This window comes from Scardinius erythrophthalmus (assembly GCF_964197995.2).
Source record: "Scardinius erythrophthalmus genome assembly, chromosome: 16".
Taxonomy (NCBI): domain Eukaryota; kingdom Metazoa; phylum Chordata; class Actinopteri; order Cypriniformes; family Leuciscidae; genus Scardinius; species Scardinius erythrophthalmus.
Window position 1 is genome coordinate 33,629,582 of NC_138236.1, and position 25,644 is coordinate 33,655,225.

At 36.2% G+C, this 25,644-nt stretch overlaps 1 protein-coding gene across 2 annotated transcripts in view; it reads right to left on the minus strand.

The window, feature by feature from the left end:
* Positions 1–5,687: 5,687 nt before the first annotated feature.
* LOC308704806 (lysophosphatidylcholine acyltransferase 1) overlaps positions 5,688–25,644 on the minus strand; it is a 51,625-nt gene continuing 31,668 nt past the window's right edge. Inside the window, exons 3-14 of one of the 2 annotated variants that reach the window (XM_081389380.1) lie at positions 23,545–23,759; positions 19,117–19,187; positions 17,795–17,855; positions 17,380–17,438; positions 16,215–16,249; positions 14,663–14,717; positions 14,199–14,281; positions 12,315–12,440; positions 11,102–11,255; positions 10,184–10,282; positions 9,933–10,074; positions 5,688–9,271 (exon numbers count right to left, since the gene is read on the minus strand). In XM_081389380.1, the coding sequence (XP_081245506.1) occupies positions 9,111–9,271; positions 9,933–10,074; positions 10,184–10,282; positions 11,102–11,255; positions 12,315–12,440; positions 14,199–14,281; positions 14,663–14,717; positions 16,215–16,249; positions 17,380–17,438; positions 17,795–17,855; positions 19,117–19,187; positions 23,545–23,759 (1,261 nt within the window). In that variant the 3' untranslated portion in view covers positions 5,688–9,110. Of the gene's footprint in view, positions 9,272–9,932; positions 10,075–10,183; positions 10,283–11,101; positions 11,256–12,314; positions 12,441–14,198; positions 14,282–14,662; positions 14,718–16,214; positions 16,250–17,379; positions 17,439–17,794; positions 17,856–19,116; positions 19,230–23,544; positions 23,760–25,644 lie in introns of both variants that reach the window. The other variant, XM_081389379.1, reaches the window with a different exon arrangement.

A 25,644-nucleotide genomic window follows, 5' to 3' on the forward strand; every position in this document is an offset into this window, starting at 1 on the left:
AGGCCCCTTAGTGCCAATTGGGCATCGTTTAAATCCCACGGCCTACCTGAGCATTGTTTCTGACCATGTCCATCCCTTTATGACCACCATGTACCCATCCTCTGATGGCTACTTCCAGCAGGATAATGCACCATGTCACACACATATATATATATATATATATATATATATATATATATATATATATATATATATATATATATATATATATATATATATATATTAGGGCTGTCAATCGATTAAAATTTATAATCGCGATTAATCGCATGATTGTCATGAGTTAACTCGCGATTAATCGCATTTAATCGCACATTTTTTATTTGTTCTAAATATACCTTAAATTAATACTTTTCAAGTTTGTAATACTCTAATCAACGTGGGCATTGATAAATATAGATGCTTTATGCAAATGTATGTTTATTATTGAAACCATAGTCAATATAGCATGAAGACGAGACATGTTTCAAAGGTCATAGATGTTTTTCAAAGAACTTGTTCATGTCTATTTCTCTTTCTTTGCTCTGAGCAATTTACTAACACAAAAATGTTTATATTTTTGCATGACAGGGCAGCTCTTCTGAAAATGTTAAATGTACATTTAGCATTTATTATTACATTGTAGTTTTTCTCTCTCTGTGCCCATTTTGATGAAGCTAAATTCTCAATACATTCTCAATAAAACGTATATTTTACTGTTTCTGTTGTCAAACAACGGAATGAATTTGAAATGGTGACTGAAACGCGACCAAATAAACATAACCAGCTCTCCCTTTCAAGACGTTAATCTGCACAAAAATTCTGATAATCGAACCGTCGTCTTGTGAAATCAAATACACATAAACTAAAGACAATATCCGTGCTCTGATTTCGGCTATATTTGTAAAATTAGAGAAGCAACATAATATCTGTGTTTAACTGAATTAAAGCGCTGCTCCTCTGCGTGAGACGCAGAGAGAGAGAGAGAGAGAGAGAGAGAGAGAGAGAGAGAGAGAGAGAGAGAGGTGCGCGCGCGTGCTGGGAGAGCAGTACCGGTAGATTCTCAGAAACTAAATAAGGTTTGGGCGCTTTGTTGAAGGGAAAAAAATCGCTAAAGGGGTCTGCAATGTGGCTAAGTTGCCAACACTGTGTATCTCCATTTCTCCAACTAGGTTTTGGGTCACGGGTCAAACAGAAAATACGCGCTGCGTTAATCGTCCGTTAAAAAAATTAGTGCCGTTAATATGATTTTGCGTTAACGCGTTATTAACGCGCTAAATTTGACAGCCCTAATATATATATATATATGTATGTATGTATGTATGTATGTATGTATGTATGTATATATATATATATATATATATATATATATATATATATATATATATATATATATATATATATACGCATTGTGTGTATGTACAGTACATGACATCTTAAGGCATGTTTGTTTACTTAAATAATTTACTTTGTTTAATGTGTCCATGCAGGAATAGCATGTCATTCACTGATGAGGGCTTCAGATTAATGCGTCTCTGCTCCAGTTTGCACACGCAAATACTGAAAGCTCTCTCCAGCTGGAAGCTGGAATGCAAAAAACACGGCGTGTTAATTTGCTTAATCTCGGAAATTCTTGACATAATTTTTTACACCACTGGAGGACATCCTTGGGCCTGTGTGCTGCTGATCCATCCAACTTGACCTTTAAACATCTTGCTAATTCAGAAGTGAATGACACGTCGCTGTCCATGGTCCGCATCCTCAATTCCGCTAAGTCTTAAAAAACAGAATTTTTTGCTGGCGGCCGTCGTAAGTTTTCCTCTGTGTTTTCCTCATCAAACCCCAACTCATCAAATGGCACTTTGACGGCATTGATCACAGCTTGTCTTTCATTATCATCAATCATCTTTAACTGACACAGTTTGGGAGAGAGGAATGTAGCTATTTAGTAGTAGCCTGGAAATCCAGACCTAAATCTGAAAGATTAATGGTCTGGCATCGACTAATGAAAATCGCCCAGCTCGAGGGGCGGCACCAAGCATGCATTTGAAAATCTCACTGCATGCAATTGGATAACACTACGACCAATAACAACAAGCCCCATATGGTTAGCTACCAGCAGAGCTAACTGGTAGATCAGACTCTTGCCATATCCGGTCAGCAAAACAGCAAAAACGCCCTTCTTGCAAAGGAACGATTCGAGCGCCGTCTTCTGTTCCTCTTTTAGATAAAAAGCCAAGTCTAACTCGTTCATTGTAGCGGCCAAAGCCAGTTTCAAACAACTGGTGCTCATCCATAGCCATCTTGCAATGTTTACTAATGACTTCGACGTCACAGCGCTGTCGTCATCTGTTTAGCTCGCCTCTGGCCCGCCTATATCAGATAACCCGATGTGATTGGTGCTTGGATACAAGGGCATATTTAATGAGCATCATTTCTCGACGCCAGAGTAAACTCGCTGAGCAAATTGAACTTGTGCTCTCGCGAGAACTCTGGATTTCCAGGGTAATTTTGTATAGCATGTGTAATTCCATTTGGTGCTGAACTTTTTGGCGACATTAGTTTGTCCAGAAGTTGCACACAAGTTGATACCATTTCAGTGAGAATGCAGTCAGTCCTGGCTGTTTCGCAGTGGTTTCTTAGTTTTACGGACCATGGCAGGACTAGAGACGCACTCAAGGCTGTGTTATCTGCCTCCAAGTCATTGGTTGGTTGGCTTTGAACAGCTTCAAAAAAGTCACCAGGGTTTTAAGAATATTCTTCTTGATGCACCATACTTTGTCATACAGTTGTATTATCCAACAGGATTGTTGCAATGTCATCATGCTGCTGAAACAGAATCTAGCATTTCAAAATTAGAATTCCATCTTGTTTCCACTGACTGCTTTAGAGACTTACTTAGCTTCACTTGTAGGCCGGAATGTTTGAAGTCTTTCAGAATGTGGCAATCTTCAGGTGTTTTTTCCATCACAGCGGACGAGAATGCATGTGAAAGAATGATGTTGAGTATGTGAGCATGTTCGCTCCTCTGTCAGTGACGAAGACAAGTTTCTTTGCCTGTAAACTATCTAGTGTCAGCAGAGACTGTGCCAACTAGACTATCCCCTGCGAAGGCCTCATCGACATGAAAAAAGGTTTTCTTTTTCATTACAAACGTTTTTTCCTCTGTACAGATGAAAACGTTATCAAGAGGATTCCCGTTCACACAGATCCACGGAAATGACGAAGAACGCTGTATTATGCAGGCCAGACAAGTAATTTTGTGATGTCACTTTGTCAAGAAAGACTACACGCCTACGCACATATGCATTAAAATGAGCGTTTTTCTCACTAGAGAAAAAATTGTGACAACTAGCCCCAGTCTCCTCAATATAGGCTACAGTATATTCCTCAGCACCTGTATAAAACAGATTATATTTTGTAAACTGTAACAGCAATGACATGAAAATAATTTGGTGTTTAGCAAACGGCACAGTAATTCATATCCCAGCATGGCCTTTGAACAAATATTATTATCATTAGTGGCTGACAGGGCTAATTCAATAATCAACACCTTTCAGATAATCATTTTGGCACACACCACCTGCTAACATGATAAAACAGATTGAAGGTTTCATGTGGATTTTGAGATTTCACATCTAATAATGCTGATGGAGTCGCACACCGCTCTGCTTCTTAATGATGGTGAAGAAAAATACAAAAAGAATTTGGCATAGCAAAGCAATGAATTTATGTTATATGAATCCTATATGACATGAGGGAGGTTATGGGAAAGGACAGTCATGGTCCAGACATCTTTCTCACAGACGTTACGCCATCATAGAGATGGACAATGTGGAGATTCCAAAGGCTGACAGTCATCAAGACTCACTGGTTTTAAACAATCCTCCATGGAGCTCGTTTCCGCTGCACACCTGGCTGGCTCCAATTAAAAGAGCATTTCATCATCATTTGATGAAAACCACTTCTGTGAGAATAAGAATGCAGAGGAAAAACTTGTTGTCAATCAGTGTTCTTTTACTATTCATCAGAGCCACATATGAGAGAATCAGAAAACACAGTGAAGAGCTTCTGCAGTCGATGCTGTGATCATCTGCAGTGAGCATCTCCATTATCCATCATTCATCTCAAATTATTCAAAAAAATATCGTCATAAAATTACTTTATATTAAAGTCTGCATGAAACTGAAGTCTTGTCTTTCCTATAGTGACAAATATCCAAGTGAAACAGTTTCTGGAACAAGAACAACTGTAGAGCAGAACTTGATTTTGTCCATGCATGGGGAATTAATTGGATGGTTGTGGTTTGCTACTGTATTCGTCAATCTCAAGTGAATGACCAGTTGTTTTTTAATCACTATAAAAAAAAAAAAAAAAAAAGATGAGCATGGATACATGACTTATAATAAATATGGCAATATTTCATAAAAAAAATAAGAATGGTACATTTTGATTTCTTGGTGACTTTAACAAGGTACATTGTGCTGTATTTTTACAGACTTATCTTGTGACAAAAGGACAGTACAGCATAAAGCAGCAAACACACTCAAATAAAGGGGTAGAAGAAAACTAACAAAACATAAATCAACAGTAGACAACATAATAGAACAGTTAGTTCTGTTCTGGAATCTGATTGGTCGAGCAGCATTTCAAAAGCGCTGATGTCACAGTCTAACAGCACTGGGATGTTTTACTGTTCACCACAACAACCTAAATGGTTGGCAGCATTGAGCAATTCAACTTTTCATAAACTTCATGCTGAAATGTTAATCTTCACCTTCAGGAGGTCATGATGATATTACATGAGCTATTATATATGATATTTATTTAAACTAATGCCTAAGGGAACTCAAAGTAAGATATTTCAGGAACACCGTCTCAATCGCTGTTCCTTTATTGTGCGATATCGAGATATAAACTCCCAACTTAGGAACAATTAGACAATTAACTTAGTCACTTTATTAGATACACTTTTAACTGCCTTAAAGGAACACGCTGACTTTTTGGGACTTACGCTTATTCACCATATCCCCCAGAGTTAGATAAGTTTATACGTACCCTTCTCATCTCCGTGCGTGCCGCAACTCTGTCTGACACACCCACCGCTAGCCTAGCTTAGCACAAAGACTGGAGGTAAACGGCTCCAGCTAGCATACTGCTCCCAATAAGTGACAAAATAACGCCAACATTTACCTATTCACATGTTGTGATTTGTATAGTCACAGCATCTACAAATAACAAGGTCACATGAGACACAGCCTTCTTTAACCGTATACATACTGGGAACTATATTCCCAGAAGCCGAAGCACTGCTACTTGGGCGGAGTGATTAGCTATTCAATTACTACTTTTTTCACACCTGTCAGAGGACTACTAAGAACTACAGGCTCATAATTAATGCGAATAATGCATGATGTATAATTAATTCTAAAGTGAACATCATGGTAATCTACTAGTAATGACTCAAGTATTATCAAATAACAGAATCTCTCTCTCTCTCTCTCTAAATATATAATTATATAACACATACTATATAGATCAACTTCAAATCAATTCATCATTATTTTATTTTTATATGACATTCTGAACCCAAGCCTTCCATGTGGAAACATCCTCATCTCACCATCTGGTCTGAACTCACCGTTCATGTTTCCTCTCCTCTAGAGGGCGACAGCGCTATTGAAGCAAACACAGTCAGAGAGATTGTAGTCAAGTGTCCCTTTTTATTAAAGAGTCAGAATGACAAGTCATTTCATTGCAGTCAAAACAGACAAGCCCAGGTATCTTGTAAAAATGACTCTTTTGATACATTACAAAATAAAAGTCAGGGCAAAATAGAAAACAGACCTAAAACATCTACGTCAGCCGGACGAGTGTCAGAAGAGCCATCAGAAAGACACATGACCTGAAGGAGATCGGTCTTTCTTCTTCAGCTCGGTGAAGGACACACCGTCACGGGCAGAAGAGACATAAATACAGAACCCTTTACAAACACAGAGAAGAGCAGGTCTTCCTGTGAGGTATTTCAAATAAACCATACGCTTAAAAAATAAAGTTACACGCCAGAGATGCTGGGTCCCATTTCATATAGAAAACTGCTAAAAAAAAAAAAAAAAACCAATAATAAAAAAAAAAAAACATCTTAAATCACTGCTTCTGCAATGGTGAGAAGGGAGACTGGGGTCTGCTCTGGTCTGAAGCCAACAAACATTTCTGATTGTTACATATGATTTAATTCAATAATATTCTGGCCATTTCAGCAAATAATTATATTAATATTACAATGCCTACGGATGAATCTCAAGTGAAAACATTTGAATATTAAAGAAACTATTAAGATATTTTGGATTGTGACATTTTCATGACAATTAAAGCACATCCCCCTCCAGCCATTTGACTGTTTTGCTTTGTTATTCTCATTAGTTTTAAGTTATAAAAAAAAATATTGAATTTGAATTTAAATCAGCAATAACTTTAAATCAAAGGCAATAACCATGATATATTATTTATTTAAATTGTAAAACACTTACATTTCTTAACAGAAATTAATTTAGCTGGATTATGCTAATGAGTGTCATGAAAAACCCTAATTGTTCTTATAAAAATAGGCTTGATCTTCACTGAAGGTTTTTAGGGTGAAGATGAACATGTTCTTGAAAGGATTCATGAGATTCACCTCTATACACACAGAAAAACAAGGATTCCCATCAGAGGGAAACTAGTTTAATGTCCATCAGATCCAGAGCGAACCCACAATCCCTTTTACTCAATCCGGTTTCATCTGTGGTCTGTACGGGTACATATTGATACAAAGCCACTGTAACATCATAACCAATCACCTGAACATGCACACCAGCATACTGTCACATTTGTCAGAGAACTCATGAAAAGAAGGCTTACAAAATCTAAAGTGCCAGCACAAATAAATGTACATCAAAATTTGGAAAACATGGGGGAAAATCCATGAAAACTGGACGGAGCCGGAGAATCGAACCATCATGTGCACAAGACTGTACATCAGGGTCGAGATCCTTCACTCGCCAACACTGAAGTATGATGCGCTTTTTGACTGTTGATTGTGATGGATTGTCAATACATTCTCTTTTCCTCTTTAAAACTACATTGAAGTTCAAGGCCAACAATAATATGAAATGTGTATAGGACAAAAAGAATCTGTAACAGCAATAATTACATACATAAAGCCATCACCAAGGAAAACATCACAAATGTATGTACAAAGGAGCTAATCTAGTTAAACCAGGTCAATCTGAAAATAACACTTTAGATCACAGATCTTTCATGGCAGTGAGAAGAAATTCTTTATGTATAGCAAAATTCACAAAATGCCCCGCACTCGGAATATTCAAAATACATATCAGAAGTGTGTTTTTTTTTTTAAAAAAAGGTGGTGACATCAATAAAATATTGCTTTGCCGTGGTGTTAAGTCTAGTTGAGTACTAACAGTGAAGATTTCACTAGAAAACTAAAGTGTGAATCAAACAGATCCAGGATCAGGATCTTGTAATAAATGCAGATACATGCTCACGAAGCGCTGTGGACCGCGACTGAAGACTGAACTGATACTCATCAAGAAGTCAAATCTGTATCCTTCACATTAGCTAATCAATCGTTAAAAAAATCTTATAAAAAGTTATGAATAATAACAGTATCTTTTAGCAAAATAAACTTTTGAAATCTTTGTGGTAAATTAAATTTCAAGACCAAAATTTAAGAAAATGACTGCATATCACTTCACTTCGGCCTCATTACGTGGTTGAAAAAGAAAAAGAAAACAACAAAAACAAAAATTCAATTAGGTCGATGCTTTCAAACAATCACAGGCACCATTTTTGGGAACGAACTGTCCATTTACCACAAAACATCATTCATTAGGGATTCAATGTTGGACTCTGATTGTTTGTGTGAAGAAATGAAGGAAGACTTTACTTGATGCAAGATGCAGATAAACATTAAGAGAGAAACTCTACTCATAAACATTAGAAAGAGACACTTTTCTTGGTCGAATTGTTGGACATGATGTCAATTTTTCACTTGCCTATGAGTGAAAAATAGAAAAATACAGGAATATGTTGTCTATCAAAAAGGTAAACACTCCATTATATATATATACTATATATTATGAATAACATTTTTCAGATTCATGATTCTCTAACTACACCACAGTTATTTTTCTGTATTTGGTCCATAGAAATGTAAAATGTTATGCTTATTTCAATACCTGAAGTAAATCATAATAAAACGTAAAAATGACCCCCAAAAACCCAAGCTGAAACAGCTGACTGAGACTTGCTCATGGATTAAATTGGTAATTGGATGTCCAGAATTTACAAAAGTACAGTGCAACTTACTGTACAAAAAGATGAATGAAAAGAACACACACACCAAAAACAAACAGATAGCCACTTTCCCACACCCCTGAGCTAAGGGACGAAATATTAAGGAATAAAAACTGACTCGTTTTGATTCAGACCAGCACTTAATCGATCGTGTTTTGCACCTCAAATCTGATCCTCATAAACATCCAGCAGGAGGAGACAGAGCTCAGATATCTGTCACTGGCGCTCAACGATCATTTTAGTCAAACACTGAGTAATACTGCTATCAAGCATCAAGCCCATGCAAATACTTATGAATTCATAAAGGCATCTACAGTCATGAAACAGAAAACAAAAGATGTGGACGGTTGAGGGACTGAAAAAGAGAGCGCAAGCCAACCGAGAAAACTTTCGATCCGTTTACTGACTGGGTCTTTATTCGCTTGCGTCCTTTTTCTCCCGTGTTTAAAAAACATGCACAGTCGGTCAAGTATCACTCGCACAAATAGATCACCCAATGAGAATGAAATAAGTGCTTGGCTTTCAAGTAGTTGTTTTACAAAAAAAAAAAAAAAAAAAAAAAAAAAAGAGAGAGAGAAAGAAAAATCCCTTCAATTTGCTCTTAAAATAATCATAATAAGAAAAGTTCCCGATCTCAAATGACAGAAATGATGCTGAGGGGAAGAGAAAACCGGCAAGCGTGAACTAACCAATCAAATGTCACGGATACCAGGTGGTACACTTTGCAATGCTGCTCCGCCCTCGCCCTCGTCCTCTCGGGGACGTGTAAGATGGGCTCAGTCGAGTTTCTTCTGAGGAGCGTGGTGGTCCCTCGGGCTGAAATCAGCGCAGAAGCCGTTGGCGTGAGGAGGGGAGCTGCTGCCGAATCCTGCATTGTCCGAGTAGAGGAACTCCTCAGCGAACTCGGGATGCTCCTCCGCAAACTCCCTAAAGCTCTCTGCCACCAGGTGGCGTCAGAGGAACAACCAGAGTCAGAGTGGGAAACAAACATGTTTCTACAGAACATACGGTTCAAATGTTTCTGTTAAACACACCTTGTGGAAATTATACCAAAAAAACAATCAGACTTTAAAGATGTTAATGTTATTCATCACCAAATGACACCAGAATGAAGCACGAGCCCTCCTGACACACTACTACACTCAGCTCTAATACATGAACATTAAGTCACTGTAGGGTCGCACAACTACAAAAGTGACTGCTAAAAATTAAATAAATATTAATAATATTTTAATGTTAATAATGAGCATTTAACAAAATGCTCATTAAAATAATTATTACATTTTTGGTTTTATTTCAATTGACTCTTCGCAAAGACCCGCCGCCCCCCTTAGTTACTGTTGCTACATGCCATGTTGCTCTCACGCCACACATCATGTTCTCACACGGTAAAGAGGACAGTGACGTTGTCAGATCGCCTGCCAATGAGTCTCCTGGTGAAGGGTGAATTAATCATGCAGATCTAAACTGACGCTGTAACTAGAAGTGTCAAGTCATAACAATAACGTCACTAATGAATCATTCACAACAAGACGAGATACAAGAATAAAGAACGCAAACTGAGACTTTCATACAGGAGGAATGAGTGGTTCTCTTACCGAAAGTGATTTTTCCAGTGTCCTCGTGATCGATGGCTCTGAACAGTCGGCTGACTTTGAGTTTTCCAACGCCCAGCGCCGTCCTCAACACAACCATCAGCTCGTTCTCTGTGATCGCACCGTCCTCTTCTGCCTCGAACATCTGAAAGCAATGCATACATCTCATCTCAGAGCTGAGCATCATCACTGCAGTGATCAATTGCTCCATAAAACTTGGCATAACCTATTAGTTTCTAAGAGAAATCACACACCTTGAAGGCCAACCTGATGGTGTCTAGTGTTTTTGCAGGCCGACACACCACAGAGAACGCGATCACAAACTCTCTGACATCCACTGAGTTGTCTTCATGCTACTCGGGGAGAGAGAAAAGACAGACCTATTTTATTGAATTGTATATGAGAAACATCTAATGTTTGAAAATATGGAGGGAACAGCAAAGCAAATGCAAATAAATGTCACACTAGGCAACTAAATGCCTGTTGTTTGACACATTTCACTTGTCAGTGATTGCGTTACGTTAAATACGTTAAGGACAGATCTATTTCCACTGAGTGTTGTGTATTACAACTGTTTTACACTATAAAGAGCCATTCAATATTCAAATAAAATGACAATACAGCAAATTGGACCGCAGAAAGTTGGATTTTCGTCTTAACAGTGCACTATTCCAATTGATATCAATGGACTCGCCACATTCTCAGCTCGTTTCTTACCGTCTCTTGGCTGAAAGCTTGGTTTCTTTCTTGCATACACACGCAAAAAGAGTGAAAAAGTGACTGTGTCTTATTTTTTTCCTAACAGAATTCAACTGGAATTGTTAATTAGCTTTTCACATTAAACTAAGCCTTTGAGACCAAGCACCAATGCGCAAGCAGCAATCCCTGAATTTGTCAAATTCAAAGACAGAGTTTGTTTTCTTAGTAACAGTATTAGTATTATTATTAGTAGTATTTAGTCTTTTTTTTTACAGAAACATTAATGTCTCAAACATACAAGGCATTAATTCTTTAAGTTCTGTTTAATATAACAAATACACTCCACATTTTAGTTTTCGGTTTTCTATTAGTTTAGTTTAGTTGTTGTGCTTTCAAGTAATTTTGTGAAGAGAAGCTGATTCGATTTAGAAAGTGACATACAGGGTATGTTTAAAAGCCAAATAACAATTTACCTCATCAAAGAGAGCAAACATGTCTCTGAGTACGTCTGACACGGGCAGGTCAAGGAACTCGGCGAAATCTTCAAGACTCAGTCTCTCGCCCTGGAGTTTATGAGCCCTGTTCCCATAATCCTGCAGGAGTTTCTCTGAGTTCACACGCTTCAACCTGAGATTAAACATTTACACACTATCAGCACACAGATGGAGAAACCGGTCGCCTTATCCGCACCGGTCATCATCACAGGATTCACACACAGTAATCGTAAACGGAGTCGCAGAATCCAGTCGCAAAAATGGAATTTACAGTATGACGTGGAATGTGACAGAATTTGGACTAATAAATCAAAAGTAGGGGTTGTACAATTAATCAGTCTAAGTCTGCATGTTCAGCACGTCTCACTATACGAGGACATAAACTTCTTCTCCAGAGCTACTCTGAGTCGCTTCTCCAGCATTTTACCATTTCATTTGAGAAGACTATCATCAGATACACAAACTCAAAGCTCTTCATGACAACCCAACAAAATAAAAAGAAATTGTGACAGAAATATATTTCTACCGTACAGTAAAATTAATATTAATAATGATGTTTTTTAAAACTTTATTTTTAAGGAATATCACAAAAAAAATTTCACCATGTTTTCAATTTAACAGTAAATTTCTGTGCAGCACTTTGCCAAAAATACGAGGAATTGTTACATTTTCATTTGATTACATTGAAAAATATAAATTAAATTGTTAATGGTTTCATTTCATAACCAGTGTTTTGATAATAAATTTGTATTAAATCATAAATGCAAAAAAATTAAACCTTTTCATAGGGGCCTTTTACTGTAAAATAAATAAATAAATAAATAAAATAAATAAATGATTCAATTAGGTTTTATAAATTGAATTGATTAGATTGTTTTTGATGATTACAATTTAATTAAACCATTGAAACAAAATCCAGAAAAATTATAAAAATATTAAATTTAATTAATTAAAATAAATAAAATGGATTTCATTAGGGCCTTTTAATAAACAGTTTTATGATTTGAATTAATTAGACATGCTTTTTGATTACAAAAATTTCATTTAACCATTAAAACAGAATTTACTTAGAAAAAACAAAACAAAATTTGAGATAAATTTAAACAGATTTCATAGGTATATTTCATAAAAGTATATTTCATAAACTTTTAATAAATAGTTTGTTTGTGTTCAGTGCTTTAATGAGACTCACCCCAGACTCCGGACCAGTTTAGCAAACTCCAGCAGACACGTGTCCACGGGCAGCTTGATCTGACCCTCAGCCATGGCTAACTGACAGTCTTCAAACGAGTAGTCTGTCACAGGGACCTGCAGGGCCCTTCACACACACACACATCAGTGTTAGACACCCGCTATCATTTCATTCAGGAACAAATTATGCTCTTCAGATCTGTTTTACAGATCCAATAGAAACCACAAAAGAAGGGTTAATCTCATTTCTTTTGTCACATTTCTTGTCCATGTAAAACATCTTCTATATAATTTTGTTTTTGTTTGTTTTTTTGTTCTAGGACTATTCTTTTATTGTTACTTTGTTTACGTTACAGTTAAACACATTGTACCCTCTCATCTCATAGACTTGAGTTATGTAATCTGCAGTATTCACAATATTGAATCTCATTACTGTAACTGCAGAACAAAGATTTTTATTTAAGCAGTATAAATTAAAGGAACCGTATGTAAGATTGTGGCCAAAACTGGTACTGCAATCACTTTCAAATTACTGAAGAGCGGTGTATCCCCTCCCCCTCCCCCCTGACTCGAGGTTGCCAGCTAGGCTGCAGGATCCAGCAGGAACGTAGGCTGCTACAAGGAGCTTCCAATGGCAAGTGACGAGTCCTACACAGTAAGTTTTTTTTCCTGTTAATTATGTTTATGCTTCATGAGAGATGTTTTGCGAAGTAATTATGTATCGCAAAAATTTACTAATGGCGATTAGCCAAATATAATCGTAAAGATGTACGCTCGTATGTGACAGTACATTGTTAGAACAGTAGCTGTTAGTCTAACTTGTAACGGTAGGTATCTGTCATTAACGCAAGTACAAGCACAAGCCTAAGTCACTATGTGTAACAGATATCAAAGATACAGCTATTCATTTAGCTGACGCTAGAAGTGAAAGCGACCAGCTGTATTTTTTAACTAGAGCAGAGCTGGCAACCCGGATGCCGAAACACTACTGACTTTGTGATTGGTAGATAGGTCGAGGACGGCGCATCAGGCCAAAACACAACATGACAACATCAACATCAACATCAGTTGAGGGCTGCAACTTCACTTTTAAATGACAATATCCTGGCCGGACTACTGTTGTCAGTGATATAAGTATTTGAAATGAACATGATTTCTTAATGTCTAGAGACATATCAGGGCCATTTTATGATTAATTGAAATACATTTCTTACATACGGTTCCTTTAAGGTATTACCACCATCATACATAAATACTTAAGCTTTTAATAATAAATCTTTGTTTTTCCCTGCAGTACATCATGACAATTAGGGGCATGTCCATAATTAAATTATGTAATATATCATATATATATATATATATATATATATATATATATATATATATATATATATATAAAATATGTAATGTATATGATTATTTAAATACCATTGAGGACATTTCTTTTAACACCATTAATGCATGAATTAATTTTATTTAGCTTTCTAAATAATTAAATTAAATTAAATTGAATGCAGTAATGAGTAAACTACTAAACATACTATGAGATTAATCATGATTAAATACTTTAATTGATTTACAGAGATCTTAAGATAAGTAACAATGGTCCTAAAAAGGGTCTATAGTCTTTATACTATATATGAAATGGCGAGATTCTTCCATAAAGGCCTGTTTACAAAAAAAACAAAAAAACAAAAAAAAAAAAACTATTTGCAGAGACTTGTGGACAGGTCACATAATTTAACAGGCTACAACAGGTTATCTAACTTTAATTTCCAAGCATTTATATTTATACACAAAAAAATATCTGGCGATAAAAAACTCCCCCGACAAGTTGACAAACAATCCAGACACAGATCGACAACAAGGAGAGCTCAGATCTTACTTTGCCATCAAGCGGCGCACATTGTGAGCAAAGAGCGCTGGATTATCCTTCTCCTCCTCTGAGGGCGAGTATATGGGCAGATACTGAGAGAAAGAAATAAAAAAACAGTCAGCAGTTTCCTGGAGACACGTCTGTGCAAGTCCAGGCTCAGAGACGCAGGCCAAACACGTTCACGGCAAGCTTCACTTCTAGCACGATTCAAGCGGGAAAACGAGGTCGCTTCACTCCGATAATAACAGTGGAAGAATTTACATGCATCACCTCATCCCTCTACACCACTCATAAATAAAGCCACGCTTTATTATCATGCTTTTTCTTCATGAAAAGAATGAGTCTGGAGAATTTGCAGGACTCTCAAAAAGAGAGAGAGAGAGAGAGAGAGAGAGAGAGAGAGAGAGAGAGAGAGAGAGAGAGAGAGAGAGAGAGAGAGAGAGAGAGAGAGAGAGAGAGAGAGAGAGACTCACCTCAATCTGAAACTCATTGTGAAACTGACACAGAGTCAACCACAGGATCTTAAATCTGCAAAAGAACAAGGTTACACTTAATGACGCTTCTTCTTGATGTTTAACATTTTATTAATTTCTCTTCTTTATAACAATGTTTTTTTTCTAGAGTTCTGCATTTTAGTCTGGTGTTGGTCCTTTGGTAGTAAGATCCAGCTTGACCACTCATTTTCATACAGTACTACAACCAGTCATGGGAATAACGGCGTTATAAATAAACGGCGTTAATAACGGCGTTATTTTTTTCAGTAACGAGTAATCAAACTAATTACTATTTCCTCCGCTATAACGCCGTTACAGTTACTGTCAATAAAAATGCGGCGTTACTATAATTGAGCTCACTGAAGCGGTTTTCATCCGAGTAGGCTCTCTCTCAGCCATATGAGCTGCAAAGTTTTTTCTCTGGTGTGTGTGTTTATGAGGCGCCGGACTGGACATAAGCGCGGCAAACGCCGCGAGCGCGCTCGACAGTGCGCAAGAGAGACCGAGTGTGTCCGAGAACGCGCTCGATAGTGCGCAAGAGAGACCGAATGTGTCCGAACATAAATACTTTATTTATAAATAAATTACACATTTCAGCATTAGAACAATCTCTGTAGCATATTGGTATGATGGTATCATATTCAATGTTTTAATTAGTTTATATAACATAAACTCCAAAATAACCTGCAGGGAACGTTCAAACATTCAAACACATTCGAACGTTCAAAAACACGTGCGGCAAACATGACTAGAATTTGGCTAAAATAACCTCTGATGATGACGTTCTCTGTAGGTTATAAAAATAAACCCCCAAAAGATCATATTTTATTATTATTTTTTATGTTGGTACATTGTTCAGTATTATACTGAGAGCACTTTTTGTTAAACTATTGTGAGGAAGAAAATACTTAAAGTAGGCTATACATAATGTCTACCAGTTGTAAAGGTGTGTGAGTTTTATAATTTTAATTATATGCACTAGTGTATGTATATTTTTTATTACTATTTATTTATTTTTGGTACATTTCTTAAGAAGCATGATTTATTTTTAGACTTTTTTGTTGGCCAGTTGTGGTCTGTGCAATACATAGTTCTAAACCATCTATTGTTTTGTTGTTCCACCATAGTAGTGATAATATTTTAATATTTAAGTTAATAGGTGTCTCTCCCATTGTCCCACAGCAACATTAAAATAGTGTAGATTAGTGTACAATGTTTTATAATAATAAGATGTTCTATTTAGTGTCCATTTAATTCATTTAACATTTCATATTGGGGGTATAAGAAATTTCTTATGTTTAAACTTTTTGTTTTTTTTTAGGTAACGCAATAGTTACTTTCCCTGGGAATTAGTTACTCTTGTAATGATGTAATTCAGTTACTAACGCAGTTACTTTTTGTGAGAAGTAACTAGTAACTATAACTAATTACTTTTTTAAAGTAACTTACCCAACACTGACTACAACTACGAAGGCTAATAACGCAGGCAGGCAGTTCAATAAAAACCTCTGGTATGATATATGGCACTTACGCTCCAGGCCCCTGCCACGTCCAGGTAATGGTGTCCTGTCATCGGGAAGAAAAACATTAATCCATCAAAATACAGCTCTGTAGTGGAAACCTAACCTTATGAAAGCTCGTTTCCACTGTGGAATAAAATAAAAGGTAATTGCGACTTTTTTTCCCTCACAATTCTTTTTCTCCCAATTCTGAATAGTCCAAATGTTTAATTAAATTTTACTTCTTGCAATTTCGAGTTTATATCTCACGATTCTGCTATTTTTTCTTCAGAATTCTGCATGTTACTGCAGTCGTGTCAGTTGTCCAAAAAATCTGGGCAAAAACAGAATTGTGAGATTTGAGCTATTTCACGTAGTGTTTTTGCGCAGCGCGTCTGTGTTGTACGTCACACGTAGGCTCACTATTGGCTGACGCTGGTCATGTGTGATGCGTGTGACGTACAACACAGACGCGCTACGCAAAAACACTACGTGAACTCACTAGAGGCCCAGAGAGAAGGAAATGAATAGTGGAATAAAGTCGTTATTTTTGTTCACTTTTTGCACACAAAAAGTATTCTCGTCGCTTGATAAACTTAAGATTGAGCCACTGATGTCACATGGACTACTTTGATGATGTCTGTACTGCCTTTCTGGACATGGACAGTATGCCGTCCATTGGCTTTCAATGGAGGAACAGAAAGCTCTCGGACTAAATCTAAAATATCTTAAACTGTATTCCGAAGATGAACGGAGGTCTTACGGGCTTGGAACGACATGAGGGTGAGTCATTATGACATAATTTTCATTTTTGGGTGAACTAACCCTTTAAGCGCAAAAAGACGCAAAAGAGAACTGACAGTCTGCCGCCTGACAGCCAGCTTTCTGTGTGCGTGCACTCAGAATTTTAAACAGATATGGCTTTAAAACACATGCAAATAATAAATATTCATGATGACGAAGAACTGCAATGTCACATGAGCGTGACCGCGATAGAGATGACAATCAAAACCAAACAGATGTTTCGTTAGTTAAAGGCACAGCGCTATTCTGGATAGGGAGGCGGGAAGCAGCGGCTCATTTGCATTTCAGATACATGGACGAAAACAGCATGTTTTTGCTTCCACTCAAAAATGATCATATCAGATATTGACAAAAAAATATATATATTGACTATAAAAAAGTCAAATGTCTCACCAGCTGGTTTGGGTAGCGGATCACTACAGGCTGTACAGGAACCGCTGGAATGAACGCTCCTGAATCACACATACAAACAACATCAGCACATCATGTACTGCACAATCGTTATGCTCTAAAAGGTTGCATTTGCATAAAATTAGCACAGAACAGACACTGAACAGAAACCCTAGAAAACTGATTAGTCATTTTGTAGTTTCAGAATTGTTCTTTTTAATGAATCTTCCAGTGCACACAAAAATACAAGACACAGAACAATACAATTAAAGAATACAAATATGAAGTATAAAGACACAGTTAGGTTAAAGTAAGAATAGACATTTACAGAATAACAACATATTTACAGTATTATGGATAATATGAATAAACAGGAGTGAATTTAAAAGATAATTAGGGAGCAAGAGCACATACACACCTGGTTTGAATGTGATCAGACAGGATCTATTGGTGCACGTCCCCTCTGGAAATATCATTATCTGGAAGACACGCAGATTTTCTGATCTGTCCACAATTATTCATTATTTCACTAAATCACAGTGTGTGTGACATGGCAACTCTCCATACTCATTGCATTTTAGGGAAATTATTTAAAAAGACATGCAGACTCACAATGTCCCAATCATATGACTTTAAAATATTAAACCCACAATGTTTACAATTATAAAACATCATCAAAGCAGCACAGAGAAAGGAACATGGAGTAAATCTGAAATCATTTCACTGGCACTGCTATGATTTAAGTGGATGTTTGTGTTAAATTGTTTTTTTGAAAATCGATTTTTTTTTCTCTTTTTTCTCCCCGTGTCCTCGATATCACTTTCCATTATGTTAGTCTTTTGTAAAATGCATTTAACAAAAGACTTTTACTTAATGACATCATCCTGCAGGAAGTGACATCATTTTGGAGGGAAATCAACACCAAAAGCATCAGTAAGTATTAACAATCTGAGGTTTCGTGCTGTTAGTTGGTTTGTGTCTATCTAAAACATTTAGCGTGCACTCTAAATGCGCAAGCTCACTAGTCTAACCTACTATGGCACTAAAAACACTATGCGTGCACTCACTAGATGTGTTTTTGTAAAATGAGGGACATACTTGCTAATGTCAAATCGCACATCATCAAAACATCAATCACAATATAATCGTAGACGATATACAGTATATCATCTCACCGACTCTCTTTGGGAAATATTGTACTAAACCAGGCTGATTGAGAGTAGGTGGTCATCAGGGTTTGAAATGAACACTCGCCAAATGCGGGTAAAAATCATCTGTGGCGGATAACGCTGTCAAATCACGAGTCAATTTGGCATGTTACTTGTTATGTTTACTCACTTTGCTGGGGAATTTTGTGTAAGCCAAATCCGCGCAGATTTAGCGGAAATACTCAACTCGTGAGTCATCATGATGTATTAAAAGCAGCGTATTGCACAGAATCTGCTCATATCTGGCTTGAACATGCCCGTCACTACACAACAAATAACGGCACACTTGTTCATTTGCATTGAAGCAAAAGCGAATATTAAAAAGCATTTGGTTAACAGAAAAGACATTGTTATTTTCCAACTTTTTTAAAATGTTGTTTGTATTGATATGTCCACCTAAAATACATTTTCAGTGACGAGGATGAAAGAGGAAGGGAGGAGATGGCTGGATGACAGAATATATATATAAGCTGTGACATAGCCAAATTGGCCGATGTGTACAAAAGTTAATTTCAAACCCTGGTGGTCATACCTGAGGCCACTCTCCTCCTGAATGAGCTCTTCTCTTGATCTCTTCCACCGTCTTCCGTCTGGAGTCCTGATCTGATCGCGACACAAACACAGGCCGGATGAATTTGATCAGAGCTGGAGGAGGGAGAGATATGATCACATGGGTCACATGCACAGGTTCAGAAGGTCACGCAATGCTGTAAAAACTCATCTGCCCTGGTGCGATGGCTGCGCAAAGGTTTTTTAAAGGTGAGGAGCTATTTTTACTCTCGAGACTTAAATGAGCTGCTTGATTGCAGGATCTGATTCAATGACACATTGAGGACAGTGTTAAATGAAACGCTACCGGGTGAATCTCACCAAAATGGTCAAGATTGAGCATAATAAGCAGAGAGAAAGAAAGATTGTGTTTCCCATTACAGGATGAAAGCTTGGTGTCATTTTCCACCCCAAAAGTTTCATTTAAGTGAAATTTTGCATAAAAAAAAATGTTTTTTAGGGCTGTTATGAATATCTTGATGTTCTAATTAATGAAATACATTCATGTAAGACTAAAATGAATTGTTTTCACATCAAGCTGTGTGGAATTGCATATGTTTAACTGTCATCTTTATGGTTTACAAACTTTAGATTTTATTACATTAGTGGTCAACCAATATTGTTTTTTTGATGGCCGATGCAGATGCCGATATCTTAAAGAGCAGGGTGGCCGATGGCCGCTTTAAAGCTGATATATAAATATACATATGCTTTTTTAGATTTTAAATCATATTTAAGTAATTAGAAATAAATAATTTGAAAATTAATTAAAAAATAAAGAAATCTCTAAATTAATCAGACTTACTTTAGATGGCAACTTCTTGATTCTGTAATCGTATTACAGTATTTAAAAAAAAAAAAAAATTGTTGGAAAAAATATGAACAAAAAGGAAGAAAACACTGTAACCAACAGGGCACTCAGTAATCTGGTAAATTGTGCGCACCTGGAATCATATATATATATATTTTTTTTCAAATAAAGACAAGGCAACACTAATTTTACTTCTCTAGTGTAGTCTCTAGTGAAACTGAACTCTCCTGTCCGCATTCAGTTCACACGGACTGACAAACAAAGGAACACGTTCATGCAGGCTACAAATGCACACTTCACAATATCTGGCAGCTGGATTCTGCACGGTTTGTGAAATGCAATGTTTTAGATATTCAAAGATTTGTTTAACTTGTATAAATACGTATTTGCTGAATGTTGACAGTAAATGAGAAAGTATAATACAAATTCTGAAAAATGTATCACATTTTCCACAAAAATATGAAGCAGCACAACTATTTTCAACTGATAATAATCAGAAATTATTCTTGAGCATCAAATCATCATATTAGAATGATTTCTGAATAATCATGTGACACTGAAGACTGGAGTAATAATGCTGAAAATTAAGCATTGCATTACAGGAATAAATTACATTTTAAAATATATTCATATAGAAAACAGTTATTTTAAATTATAATATTTCTCTGCTTTTTTACTGCATTTTCTATCAATTACATGCAGACTTGAGCATAAGAGATTTTTCAAAAACATTCAAATCGTAGTTAATTATTCCAAACTTTTGCACAGTAGTGTAAATAAATTCACGACATTTGTTTTATTAATCGTAGCTTTTCTTTGCTTCTCTCCGTTCAGTTCTGTTGAGACGTCAGAGTCACACTAAGCTTTCTCTTTCACTTCCCTACAGTGCTGCTGAAACTCCTTGTCAGAAGAAACTTCAGTCTACAGCAGCACTGCAGGGAACAGGAGCGTGAGCTCTGGAGGTGTGTGGAGGAAGAGCTGATGATGATGATGATGATTGAGATCACTGCTGAGTGGGAGAGCAGATATGGACGGAGATCTTCACTATCCAGGGATTAAGCTGCAGCATGCGACTCAGAGCCGCCCCGACTGATCAGGGACTTAACGCCTACACCAAAATTAGCATGCACTAACCAGCTTCATCTAATTGCCCGGCCACAAATTGCACGGTCCGCACATGCTCTCAAATGTGCATCATATATAGAGTATCAGCACACAAAGATGATGCCTGTGCCATGTTTAAATGTGACTAACCCTTCTAAACGTTGCAGTTGTTTTTAGAAATCAACCGATATATCGTTTTCCTGATATTTAAGCATTTTCCCATAATCGGGTAGCCTATCGGGTTTTTTTTTTTTTAAATCAGATTCACTGATAAATGGTGTTATCTTGTGGCCATTTTGAGAATTGCGCGCAAGACCGCCATTAAAGCACTGCGTTCACTGAGATGAGTCAACAATGGTGCTCAAAAGGTAAAATAACTTATCTCCCTTAATTAATAAACTTTATCAGCCATTAATGCACAAATGAGATATGTTACATAAATGATAAAACAGCGCTCTGTCAGCAGGTATATCATAATCTAGAGACCGACAAAAAACATTATTAATGATTCTGATAACATGCCAGATGAACTCGGTAATTACGATTATCTATTCGCTGTTTTGTTTATTTTTCAACACAATGTTTGCGTATTCCTGCGAATATTCCAGCGTGTTCCATTATATTCACTCTGTAGCCTATCAAACAACGCATAAACCTTTTAGAACTGTAGTTTAAAACGAATGCTTATATTTATGCTTATATTTATGGGAAGTTGATAGACTCCCCTGGCTTTATGTATGTTCTCTATTTATGTTTTGCCTGTTGTTTATATGCTGCTGTTATAAATAAAAAGATGCAACAGCAGTAATGTTTTTTTATACATTATTATTCAGGCGGTTTAGAACGTAATTTTAGAATTATTTTTACATGCTATATTCATTACCTTTTTGTTTACCTTATCAAAGATTTTTTTTAAAAAAGACACTTTAGTGACAGTGAACTATATATTATTATTTTTTGCACTCTTTCAGACTATTTATTGATATAGAAGTCTGTTTTGTATTTAAGGAGGGTGTGAAATTGCAAAAATTACAGTATTTTAAATTGTTAAATAAAACAGTTTGTTCAGTTCTATGCTGTTGTTATAATTGTCAAAAACAGAAATAGAACAAAAAATAAATTAAAAATAAATAAATAAATAATTATCGGTTATCGGGCACATAAACACGCAAATAATAAAATAAATTTAAATAAATAAATAAAAATACCGGCTGATCTCTAGATTTATTTATTTTTTGGCATTTTTACCAGTGGTGTTCCGAAATGAGGAGTCAAAGTCCTCAGTTTTTTTTTTTTGTTTTTTTTTTTTTTTATAAATCAAATGTAAATTCATGCCCCAGTTACACTTAATATTGTCACATTTTCCTTGTTAAACACACAATTCTTTTTTGTATTTTTTTACATTAACAATCTCTCAGCTCTCAGATTTAATTAAAAAGATCTTCATTTGTGGTTTGAAGATGAACAGGTTAGGAACAATATGACATAAGTCTTTTTAATTTTCATTTTTGGGTGAAATAATGCTTCAAAGTCTCTTTCCTCAGTGACATAACTGGATGTATTTGAGACGAGAAAGACACCAGTGTATCTATGATCATGTAGCCCGCACTTGTGCATTTCAGTAGCAATCCCTCGAGGCCGTTCTATTTGTTGTTGCTGCTCGTCTCCACTGTCCCCTCAGCATAGCATCATTAAGAGTATAAACTATTTATTTTATATAAATGATCAACCATCATTTGTCACCAAGGCCACTATTTTGCATGTTTTAAATATCGGACTGTAAGATTTACTGTTTGGCCATGTGTCTGAAGCGGGACTTTTATTTTGACAGCACTGAGAACGCCAGCCCCTGAGCTCCCCTTCTCAATTGTCATTAGTTTAGTTTCAGTTTCTAAATAAATGATCTGACATAACTGTTAAACAAAAGGAAGTAAATGATGTACAAAAAAGTATGCAGTTGGTTAGTGTTGACTTCCTTTTTATTCAATATTTTAACAATTTCTTTAATGAAAAATACTATAGTAGGATTACAGAATCAAGAAGTTACCATCTAAAAAATATCAGATTTAATTTTACATAATTGTTATCAAGGTTTTCCATATAATCCATTTGTAAATTATTTATTTCTAATTTAGCAAATATTATGTAAAATAAATATAAATTTCATTCATGTGTTTAAAATAGAGTGATAGAGTGATATCATATATCTGCTTTTTTTTTTATAAGATAGTGGCCATAAAAAACTAAATTAAAAAAAATTATTAAATCAGTTGACCACTAATTTATATAGCATTTATATATATATTTTTTTTTTATTTAATTTCCGAAAAAAATATTTGTACAGTTCAAAATGCCTTTTATAAAATGACAGCATTGACAAGTCAATAAACTCTAGTTGACAATGATAATGAGAACAGGCTGAATGAATGAGAAAAGTGTTGCTGTTCCTTTTTTGTTTCACCGCCTTTAAAATAACAGATATTTATGCACACTTACTTCCCCACACAGGAATGTCTTTGCTCTCCGCTTTCATCACAATCGACGCCATGGTCATGGTGACGGGAATAGCGTCGAAATATGACGAGTGAGGGCCGAGGGTGAGGATGGGCGCTTCGGTGGGCAGAGCCCTTCTGCCTTTAACACTGATCCAGTGGAAGCCGCCCGCGAACCACATGACCCGCATGAGGATCTTCAGCACCAGGTCCACCACCCTACAGAAGAAGAGCGAGTCTGAGATCAGACCACATGCAGCGTCATTCAGACGAAAGGTTTGGGAACATGAAGGTGGATTCGTTTCATTAGTGCGAGTGTTGTCTGAACATAAGTGAGCTGTATGTGAACTGCTGTTATGTATGCTAGGTCTGCACCACACTGGGAAAAAAAATGACTGCGATATTTTGTTTTTCTGCAATATATATTGTGACATGACTTAAATAGCTCTATTTGGAAAACTTTTCCCACTTGAGTTCATAGGCCACATTCCCACTGTTTTTGAACCTATTATGATTTTTGTTTTCACTTATTAACCTGTTAACGGTCACCCCTCTTTTTGAGCATAGATCTGAACTTTAATGATTGAAGTTCATGAATGCTTTGGAATACAGACCTAATATTGGTTTCTTTTAAAACACACTCTGCATTTTGCAGAGGTGAAAGCACTTTTAATTCACACAAGTTTAATTTTACTGTAAAGGCAAATGTACTGAACTAAGCATTTTTTATTTTCATAGAAAATTTTACAAAACAATTTGGACTTTAAAATCGCTAAAAATAAAATCAAAGTCATATGTGTAACCAAGTTGTGTTCCAAATTTGAAGTTGATGATAAAAAAAGAGAGCCAGCTAAATGGTTTTGAAGAACCATTTCCATGGTAATGCAATTGCCAAACGAATAATACCTAATTTATGATGGTAACAAAAATTTGTGATATGGGAAAAAGCAATAAAAAAAGTGTGCCAAGTGTTAAAACTGACAGTTAACAGGCTATAATAAAAAGCATAGTAACAATGCTATTATACTGTATATTGAACTGTAAAATAAAGTTTTTCTGTTCTTCTTTTTGGCAATTAAATACATGCATGGGGGTTTCAGGGTGATGTACAGACCATAGTAAATGATGCAGAACATTATAAGCTGCTCACATGTAAATTAACACAGTGCCACATGTCACTCTGAAATACGCATTACGCAGCAGTGCATTTATTTTTTTCATTAAATGACAGCCTTTGCAATTTCATAATCGCACTAAGCCATATGATGATATTGACTTTATTTCGATATGTCATGAAGAGCTAATCTATACAGTTGAGTTCCTTAATCATCAGGCTCTCTCGAATATGTCAGGCACAGTTCAAAGGCTTGAGGCACAATGATCATGCGCCACACAACACTCGTGCATCAGCATGCACAGTACACATGCACTTCCTATGAATGTGGTCTGAGTGCTCAGATCACTGTTGACCACTATATTAATACCACGTTTAAATGGAGAGCAAACATTATATTGCAGTGCAGACGCCACACGCTCAGACACCTGTGAGCCCAATCTGGGGGGCAATGGAAAGCATTACTGAGTCAGGATCTGCCCACAGGAGGGTGCTTAACCATCTCACAGCTCAATAAGACACAACCGCCTCATTAATTAGAGGTCAAGTGAGGTTATTAGTAGTTATTAACATTGCTGGACATAATTAGCATCTCTAAAAAGAGTGTTTAATTAGATGCTGGATCTACTGAACAGAAAGAGGATGTTTCCCAGTGGGCATCTTGAAATAGCCATTGAAAGGACAACAGCATGTGTATGTATGTGTGTGTGTGTGTGTGTGTGTGTGTGTGTGTGTGTGTGTGTGTGTCATTGAGGCTCAGTGTGACATAAGGTCTATGTGACTGTGCCTCATATCGGCATTACACACCGATTCAAACATACACTTGTGTTCAAAAATTTGGGGTTAGTAAGCAGATATTAATACTTTTATTCAGCAAGGATGCATTAAATCGATCAAAGAGACATTAAATAAATGAATAATTAATTTTGAATAATTATAAATATCTTTACTGTCACTTTTGATTAATTTAATGCATCCTTGTTGAATAAA